Genomic DNA, 9,989 nt, shown 5'->3' with positions numbered 1-9,989 from the left:
CTCCCGACCCACAGCCCCTGCCAGCCCAGCACCCCCACCCCCGCCAGTGCCCCTCACTCCCGACCCGCAGCCCCGCCCCCCCCAGCCCTGCCCCCCCACCCTGGCCAGCCCTGCCTGTGCTCCTCACTCCCGACCCGCAGCCCCTGCCAGCCCTGCCCCCCGCCCCCCCAGCTCTGCCGGTGCCCCTCACTCCCGACCCACAGCCCCTGCCAGCCCAGCCCTGTCCCCCACCCCCAGTCCTGCCAGTGCCCCTCACTCCTGACCCGCAACCCCCTGCCCGCGCAGCCCCGCGGATCCGTTACGTTCCTGGCCCGGAGGCTGAGGAAAGGCAACAGCCGCCGGTTGTGCCAGGGCAGCCGCAGCTCTCCCCCAGCTGTCCGTAAGCGCTGCCCGCATTTTTTATGTTACTCCTGATTTACGCCAGAGTGAGTGAGGGGGAATCGGCCCCATTGACACCCATGGAGTTACTCCTGATTTACCCCAGAGAGGGGACTCCCTCCCAAGTGACTCCTGATTTACACTGGGGCCAAGAGGGAGGCTGGTTCTACGGCGGGTGGGCCAGCTCACCAGCCGGGACAAACCACTAAGACTCGGGCCTGTGGTTTTGCTCAGTTCCCGGCTGCCAGCCCCACCGGCTGGGCTCTGCCGGGCTCGTTAACCAGCCCGGGGCAAAGCCTGCCCGTGCGTGAGCTGCTCAGTTCAGTGGGCGACGCCGGGAGGATTCTGGCCCGGGCCCTCTCCCGGTCCCGGCTGCTGCTCCGTGATCAGGGCCATGGAGACCTCAGCCGCAGCAGCCGCCAACTGGAAAGACTTGTAGGTCGGTGCCAGAGCCCGGAGCACCTCCTCCAGATGCCCGGCGGCTGCTGCCAGGGCATTCCTAGCCCAGCGCCCCGTGAGGGCATCGGGCAGGTAGTCGCCCAGGCTCTGCATCACGCCAGTCCCGGAGAAGGGGCCGTTCTCGGGGGGCCCTGCAGCCGTTTCCCCAGCTGGGCCCCCAGGGGCGGCACAAGCAGACACAGCCCTGGCGATCTCCTCACTGCTCCGGCGCAGGGCGTCCATCGGCAGGCGCAGCACCGGGGAGGCCTCCGCCTCCCGCAGAGCCGCCTCCAGCCGCTCGGGGAGGCCGGCGTTCCGCAGCAGCACGGCCACCACGGGGCCACCCACGCTGCCGAAGATCCCCAGGGTGGCCTGGTGGAAGTCCCGGACGATGGCTCCCTTCTCCTGCAGCGAGGTGTGGGGGGAGGCCATGCGGGCGTACAGGTCCCGGCTGGTGTTCTTCTGCACGTGTCTGTCCGTCTGCTCCGCCGTGGCGTGCATCTCCTGCGCTGCCCGCAGCAGGTGCTCCAGGTTCTCCCCCACGTCGACGTTGCCCCCCACCGGTTCCAGGGACACGCTGGTGTCAAGGTGCTGGGTGAGGATGCGGAGCAGCGTGCGGGTGGCCGAGATGCATCCTTGCAGGGAGTCGAGCGGGGACTGGCTGGCGCGCACGAGCCTCTCCCTTTCGCTCTCTGTGCCGGAGAACAGGGAGAGCATCGCGGGGCTGGGAAACAAAGCACAGAGTGTGGGTGAAGGGGCAAAAGTAGTTCCCCACCTGGATCCCCAGTGCAAGGAGAAGGGAGCGTGCAATGGAACTGAGAGGCAGACCCTTGGAAATGGAAGAGAGGGAATGTTGCTTTATATAATCCCAGAATTTATCTGTGGAACTCACTGCCACATGATCTTGCTGAGGCCAAGAGCCCAGCAAGACCCAGAAAAGGGACCTGATATTTATATGGCTAAAGCAGAGAGCCAGAATGACATTAGAGAAGAATTTTCTTTTTAAGTTTGGAAAGATTAAACACTCTCATGCTCCAGGGCATGAACTCACCTCTAACTAGTGGCTGTCAGGAAGGAACTGTCCCTGAGTCAGACTCTCTCTAACCTGCTACTATGGGGTTCTCTGAACCCTCTGGTACTGTCACTATCAGAGGCAGGACACACCGCAAAGGGCCTCTGCGCTGAGCCTGTCTGGCCAGTTCAATGGCCCTATTTATACATTAAAAAATGTTGTCCCACTGCTCTTCCTGATTTCAATGCACTGAAAGCGCCCAGGCAAAGCCAGGACGGTCCCAGGCCTCATAAGAAAGCCGGCAGCTTTTGTGTCTCCAGCTTAGGCATGTTTTGAGCACGTTTCAGCGCAGAGAGAGGAAAGAACAAAGCACCACAAACTTGCCACAGCGTGTTCTTTCCTGCCTCTCGAAAGCAGTGGGGGCGATTCCCAAAGCACCCAGCAGCGTTGCCTTCGCTACTGAAAGAAGGGCCCCAACCTTCAGAGGTATTTCAGCTCCTAACTCCCTTTGGAACTGACAGAAATCGGGAGCCGAAATCCCTTGAACCTGACAGCCGCGCAGGGCGAGTTCGGTGCAGGGGAGCCAAGGGCATCTCTTGTATCTTCATTTTTCAGAGTAGCAGCCGTGTTAGTCTGTATTCGCAAAAAGAAAAGGAGGACTTGTGGCACCTTAGAGACTAACCAATTTATTTGAGCATGAGCTTTCGTGAGCTACAGCTCACTTCATCGGATGCATACTGTGGAAACTGCAGCAGACTTTATATACACACAGAGAATATGAAACAATGTTGGATCATATTAAAGAAGTTCTGTATTAAAATCACAAATGAGTTTGATTCCCCAGAGTTTAAATTCCAGGGTATTACTAATTAAGAGGTCTCTTGGTTTTTGGTACTGTTTCTCTCCCTCTATGTGTGAAACTTGCAAGCTGCTAATTGTGTTAGTATATTCTAAGACAGAGTCTGTTCTCAAAGCAATTCACAGAGAGAGACTCAAAGCAATACGCTAACAACAGAAACAGCACCCAGAGACTCCCCGCCCTTTTGTTGTATTAACAATTTTGATTAAAATAGAGATAGAGGATGCATGTGGATGGATGCTTGGTGTGGATAATAACTGAATGATCAGGGAGGTGCCAGCCTAAGAATCCAGTGTCCATCGGCTGAAGAAGGCGTCAAGTGGAAATAACCAGACGACCCCCCCCCCCGGAGGGCAGACTGGAATCCACCCAACAGCCTCAAGAATGGGAGAACCAAAGAACAAGATAACATCTTGGAGCCGTCAGGAATGTGTTATCTGCTGATTGATTCAGCAACAGCATGATGAAGCAATTCCCATAAACTGGCATAGGAAGAAATTCCTATAAAAATAGACTCTAAAAAGTGAGAACTTTGGGGTCTGATTCTGCAAACCAACTTCCAGGAGCATCAGATGAGCATCTGACAAGGCCCTGCTCCCTCCTCATGTCCAGGCCACCTGGCCAGTGGCTTGGCATGAGCAACTCTAAGGCTGGTAACTATGATAACAACCTTGCAGAACCTGTGTGTGTGGGTGTGTGTTTGTATGAATGAATGTGAGAATAAATATGAGATTGAATGGAATGTTATAGCTATAACTAACTGCTTACTATGATTCTTTCTGTATTCACAATAAATGTGGTATTTTGCCTTTTTCCCTTTAATAAGATCCTGCTGGTTTTTATTTTATTGGTACAACAACAATACCTCCTCCCACCCCACTGTCCTGCTGGTAATAGCTTATCTAAAGTGATCATCAGGTTGGGCCATTTCCAGCACAAATCCAGGTTTTCTCACCCGCCACCCCCCCACACAAATTCACTCTCCTGCTGGTAATAGCCCATCCAAAGTGACAACTCTTTACACAATGTGCATGACAATCAAGTTGGGCCATTTCCTGCACAAATCCAGGTTCTCTCACCCCCTCACCCCCCTCCCAAAAACCACACACACAAACTCACTCTCCTGCTGGTAATAGCTCATCCAAAGTGACCACTGTCCATTCATTCTCTCTTCATTGTGACAGTTCTGGCTTCCGGCGCCCGGAGTCTCAGGAGGATGGGGAACTTCTGGCTACCCGGGCTTGTGGCCCCACCAGCGTGGAGAATCGCAGGGCAGGGCAGGCCCTGGAGCCCGAGACGCCAGGAAGCTACTAGGCCTGGCCCCACCTGGATTCTTTGTTAAAATCTCCTGGTTTTCAGCTGCTCTCATGATTGTTCCTTAACCTCAGGCAGCGAGGGGCTGCCCAGAGCCAGGGAAGGAGCTGGAGCCGGCCCCACTATATCCAGGAGTCCAGTGGGTCCAGCACTGGGCCGGGAGTCAGAGCGGCCGGGTCCTCTTGCCAGTTCTGTCATATGGACGTTGGGGAAACCCCCTCCTTTCTCTGCTGACCCGCCCGGCCTTTGTCTGTCTTCTCTCTTTGCACTGCGAGTGATTCAGGACAGGACTGTCTCTCGCTGTGTCTGGGCAGCACCTGGGGCCCTGATGCCAGCTGGGGCAGGGACTGCCTCTTGCTGTTGATGAAGAATCGGGAATCTCAGATCTGCTTGTGCATAGATTTTTTTCTTTAAATAAAAGAGCGCGGTTAATTAAAGAATCCTGGCTGTCCCACAGTCCCTCATTCCCAGGTGCAAGGTGCCTCCTTCCCAAGGTGACTGCCCCGCCCGGCAGAGGCCAGCAGTAGTGATGGTGAGGTACAGGGGCACTGCTGGGCTAGAGGGGGGTGCAGAGTGTGTCAGTGAGTTACCCACTTCGTGGCTGCTGTGGGCCCCGAGAGAGCGACGCTGCGAACCGGAGGCCGTGCGTCATTGGGGTGAAGCCCGGGGAAAAGTCATGTCGAAATGACAGGGGAGTCTCTGGTACGTCGATACTGGAATAAAAGCCCCGTGGAACGGCTGGCGTCTGATCTGACTCAGGCTGGGGGGCTAAAAATTGCTGTGTAGACATCTGGGCTCAGGCTGGAGCCCGGGCCCTGGGACCGTCCCTCCGGGCACAGTCCCCGCACTTGGGCTCCAGTCCAAGCCTGCACGTCTACACGGCGAGTTTGCAGCCCGGCAGGCCAGCCGCGAGTGTTTAATTGCAGTGCAGACATATCCCCAAGGGCCTGCATTGCACCCAGGGGGCCGGCAGCGGGTCCCAGCTCTCGGCAGGGCTGCACCCGGAGCGGGTCCCCCATCCGCACAGCCAGGCAGGGACATGAGCCGGACCGTTCTGCACCAGCCCAACAAGATCATTTTGGAAACGTCTATCAGCATTTCTCAAACTGGGGGGGCGTGAGATCTAGGGGTACCATATTTCGAGGACACTGCCGTATGCCTTGGACAGGACGAGCTTTCCCTTTCATTACAGCTCAGCAGCAGTAGGGACGTAGGAGGACCCAGTTTACACCCAGGCCAGAGAGAGATGAGGACAGAGCTGAAGCCCATGCAGGCTCCTACCAGCCCAATGATTTGCTGTCACTTTGGGGGCATGGTGGGGTTGTCACAGCCTGAAATATTTTCAAAGGGGGCCCAGCCATAAACGTTTGAGACCCCCCTGCTGGAAGCAGGTTCTTGTGGCTAAGCTCGCAATGTGCTGGCATCTGCTCAGCTTGTCCGTAATCTTTGTAATGGGAGCTAAAGTGGGGTACAAACCCTCAGAGGTACCCGGCCATCCCATTAGAGGCCTGGGCCTGTGTCCTGGTTTGAGGAATGGGCCAATCTCTGGTTACCTTCACCTGGGCTGGCTCTGGCTTTAGGCAGCTGCTTTCCACCATGTGGCCCAGGTACGACACCTCTGCCACCCTCATCTTACCCCTTCTGGCCTCTATCATCCGTCCTGCATCCTGGAGGCCTCCCAGACCCCTCTTCACTGGGACACACGGTTCTCCCAGGTCGGGCTGAAGGCACAGATATCATGAACATACACCGGGCACAGTCCTGCACCCCCCTCAGTAACTGATCCCCTGGCACTGGGGGGTGGCAGGCGCCCCTTTGAGGCCGAAAGGAAGGATCTGGAACTCAGAACCCTCTGGGGTGATGGGAGCAGATTTCAACCTGGCAACTGGGTCCAAAGGCACCTGCCAGTAGCCCCTGGTGAGATTCACAGTAATGAGGTAACGCCTGCCCACTTGTCCAGGATTTTGTTAATCCTGGGTATGGGGCAGGCATCAAACGCGGTGACAGTATTGAGCTTCCAATAGTGCACACCAGGTCTGATCAACCCGTTTTACTTGGGGTCCTGCCCCATGGGTGAGTCCCAGGGGCTGGAGGATGGCTGGATCACCCCTAACTCCAGCATGTCACTGACCACTCTTCCGGATCCTGGGCTGTCTTCCCGGTGACTCTGAACGGGGAACACCTCCCCCCGCTCCCCGGGACAGCGAGATTAGTGAGCCCAGGCCAGCTGGCGCCCAGTGGGTACAAACGCAGCCCCTCTGATCTCAGCTGGAGGGCAGGGGTTAGCTGGTCAGAGAGGGGAAGTTATCTGAGCAGGAGGTTGGCTCCTGGTTTAGGAGAGAGATTCCCTTTCCCCTTCTCTTTTGCCTGTCCACACACACGGCCACTCCAACAGTCTCCCTGTCAAAGTACAGCTTCATTGTGTCAACATGGTACAATTGCCCAACTGGGCATCTCCAGGACATGACTCACCTCCTTCAGCTGGTTGCTGATTTCACAGGGCTCTCCCCAGGTGCTCTTCACACTGAGCTGAGACCCCTCTTCTGGTTTCCGATTAGGCACATTGTCGTACCAGCCCTTTTGCAGTTCCTGGGCCCTGGCTAGGCTCTTCCTGGCCAGATGGCATTCACTCAAGAGTTCTGAAAGAACTCAAATGTGAAATTGCGGAACTGTTAACTATGGTTTGTAACCTGTCCTTGTTACCGTTAAGTTTATCAATGAATTCCAAAACCTCCTCTCGTGACACTTCAATCTGTGACAGATCCTCAGATTTGTCACCTATAAAAGACGGCTCAGGTTTGGGAATCTCCCTCACATCCTCAGCCGTGAAGACTGAAGCAAAGAATTCATCTAGTTTCTCCACAATGACTTTATTGTCTTTCAGTGCTCCTTTTGTATCTCGAGCCCAGCAGAGCCCAGCATATGGGGCTGGCAGCCGGGAACCGCAGCAGATAAAGGGAACTGAGCAAAACCCCGGGCCCGAGTCTTACTGGTTTGTCTCGGCTGGTGTGCTGATCCAACAGCCTTAGAACCAGACGCTCTTCTTGGCCCCGGTGTAAATCAGGAGTAACTCGGGGAGGGGGATTCCCCTCTCTGGTGTAAATCAGGAGTAACTCCATGGGTGTCAATGGGGCCGATTCCCCCTCACTCACCCTGGTGTACATCACGAGTAACACAAAAAATACCATTTTCAGGAACAGTTTTTGGATTCAAATAAAACAAAAACATTTGAGGTTTTGGTTAAAAAGTGGGGAAAAAAGCAGCAGATATTCTCCTGCCACGTTTAAAAACCTGCAGCCTCCTGGTTTTTAACTGAAAAACAAAAACCTGAGCCACAAATGTTCTGGTAACAATTATTTTTCCTGGAAAATATATTTTGTGGGGGCCAGGGGGCATTTGATGAAGAAAAAAGTTCAGTTTCAAAACCCCTTTTTGGTTAAAAAAAAACAACCCAGGTCGCGGTTTGGGTTGAAAGTTTGTGGTTTGGGTTTTTTAAAAACTTCCTTTTTTTTAAAAAACAAAAAATAATTGAAAACCTTAAGCTGAATTTTCTTTTTTACTTCAAAACGGAGCCATCGGTCCCAGCTTTGGTTCCAGGGTTTTGTTATTTTTTTGCAAACTGCCTCGTTTCATGTGCAAACAGAGCCCAAATCCTCTGATATCGGGGTTTTGTCTTAGACAGGCAACAACCCTCACTCCCCCCCCCCCGCCCCAAAGTGTCCCATTGTTCACACTCGCTCCCTGGTCCCCGACCTGCAAAGCAAAAATGCGACCCGCCAACTGCCCCGTTAAACCGACCCCCGGGTGCTCTTCAAAGAGCCCAGCTCCCTGTGTCAGGTGGGGGGCCCCGGGGCTGGGGATGTTATCGACTTACATTCATGGGCAGCGCCATGCTCACTGGGAGATGCCACCCGTTAGAATGCACACCCATTGGGAGATGCCAACTCTTAGAGTGCTTGGCCATTGGGTAGGGTGCTCTGCCGTTGGGTAGGGTGCTTGGCTGTTGGGGGAGACGCCACTGCTCTCATACGCTCCTTTCATCAACTGTGGGGGCCAAGAAGAGTCGATTGGGCACCAGCCATTGGGGATCCACCAAGCGACACGTCTAAACCTCACTCCTGTACCCAACGTGACCTCCACGCGATGGGAACGGTGCCGGGCAAAATGAGGACAACCCGCCAATAGCAGGTAGTTAGGCTGGGGAAGGAAGGACACTTTCTGTAGCCCAGAAACCCTGCTCCTGGCTGGGGCGGGGTTAAACGCAGGAGGTTGTCGGGAGAAGGACGAGGCAGGGAAGTATCGGTCCGGAGTCTGGACGCTGCACCATTAATGATTGGTGGTGGGGAAAAAGCATCACCCTTATTACCCACCAATGCCAGGAGATGCTATGGGACAGGCAAAATACCAGGTGCCCCAGTGATGGGCTGTAGAAAAATCCGTGATAGAAGGGTGAAAGGATGCATCTCTCTGAGATCAGCAATAAAATTTCCCCAAGTGCCTGTGTGAATTAGGAGACTAAACCCCCTAGGAAGCCAATGGGATTTAGAGTCCTAGATCACCGAGCAGTTTTGGCAAATGCTGCTCCTTGTCTGCGGAGGAAATATCCTTAAATTGTGTTTTAAGTCAGTTTAACGAAATCGGAGCAACCCCCCCTTGGATTTTGGTTTCAAAGTGGTGTCTTTGGGCTCCACTGAAGCTAATTCTCAGGGCCGGGTGGGTGGCAGAGGGGGATTTTCCATCCCATGGGAACGCCCCAGTGTTTCAAGGGTTGTTTTTGATCCTGAGCTGAGGCCCAAAAGTCCAAACCTCGAGGATTTCTGTGGCATGAAAAGTGGGAAAATTTTCAACCTGGAAACAAAACACCAGATGAGTCATTTACTCAACCCCAAGCTTTTTGGCTCGACTCGATGTGTCGTTTCCCCACCTTGGGGAGGCAGCGGGGCCTACTGGATAGTGCACCGTGATCGTGGGTGAGTCACAGCCCCCCTCTCTGCTTCAGTTTCCCCATCTGCACAATGAGGACAATGCAACAGATGGCCTTTGTAAGGTGCTTTGAGGTAGGCGTTTATTCAGGAAACTGAAAAATGGTGTCAAATCTGGTCTTTTCCCACAGGAAATTTTGATTTTGACTAAATTGCACAGTCCAAGGACAAAAGCCTTTTCATTGGAAAACGTCTGACCAACTCAAACTGTTCTCAGCTAAACTGGGCTCAGCTCCTTTTAACCCAAATGATCCCATCCTGTCGCACTGCCTGAACTGTGGCAGTTTAAATTCACGCCTTAGGTTAAATGAGTGACACTGTCTGTATAGTGCCTCCCGGCAAGCTGGAGCTTGGTCTTGTCAACCCAAAGTGTTAAAAAACCAGCATGAATCAGGCCCTAAGAAAGCACAAGTACAAATCTAAGCAAAGCCGGGCTCTGTCTGGCTTTTTAGTTCAGATTTTTGTGGGTTTTTCCGCCCATTTTTCTCCCTTTTTTTTTTTTAACCTTTCCTGCAGGGAAAAAATTTCATCTTCTGACCCGTTTATGCGTCTGATGTTTGCTGTTTATGAAAATTTGAATCTCGTGGACAGGGAACGGGGCGGGGGGGCCTTTTCCCTCTAGTGAGCTCCGGTTCCGGTCCAGCACTCGGGCAGGGGTTGGGAGGAACAATTCCCAACTAACACCTTCCTTTTCATCTCCCCACCCACAGTGTCCTTCACGGAGAGCCAGGACCAGATGGTGCCAGGTCCCTGCAGTGCCATGGAAATGCTGGTCATTGTGCTTCTGCTGCGGGCCACAGGTACCAGCTGCCCCCATCTCCTCCCCACATGGGTTCCCTGCCCCCTATCCTCCTGGTGCTCCCTCCCCCATCTCCCCATGCCCCTCCCGCTTCCCCCGTGGTCCCTTCGCCACCGGTCCCCATGCCCCTCCATGGCTTTGTCTTCCAGCCGCCGCCCCAGGCGCGGAGATGCTGGTCTGGAGTCACCCCTGCGTGGCCCACTCCCA

General features: G+C 54.4%; 1 protein-coding gene across 1 annotated transcript; it reads right to left on the bottom strand.

The window, feature by feature from the left end:
* Nucleotides 1-699: 699 nt before the first annotated feature.
* On the bottom strand, nucleotides 700-1,533 carry LOC140902945 (uncharacterized protein C12orf60). Its single transcript, XM_073323527.2, has one exon. The coding sequence runs from the start codon at nucleotides 1,531-1,533 to the stop codon at nucleotides 700-702; it is 834 nt and encodes a 277-aa protein (XP_073179628.2).
* Between the last annotated feature and the right edge of the window lie 8,456 nt (nucleotides 1,534-9,989).

The sequence above is a fragment of the Lepidochelys kempii genome, chromosome 24, assembly GCF_965140285.1.
Source record: "Lepidochelys kempii isolate rLepKem1 chromosome 24, rLepKem1.hap1, whole genome shotgun sequence".
In the NCBI taxonomy this organism is placed as follows: Eukaryota; Metazoa; Chordata; order Testudines; family Cheloniidae; genus Lepidochelys; species Lepidochelys kempii.
This window is presented reverse-complemented; position numbering and strand designations above follow the sequence as displayed.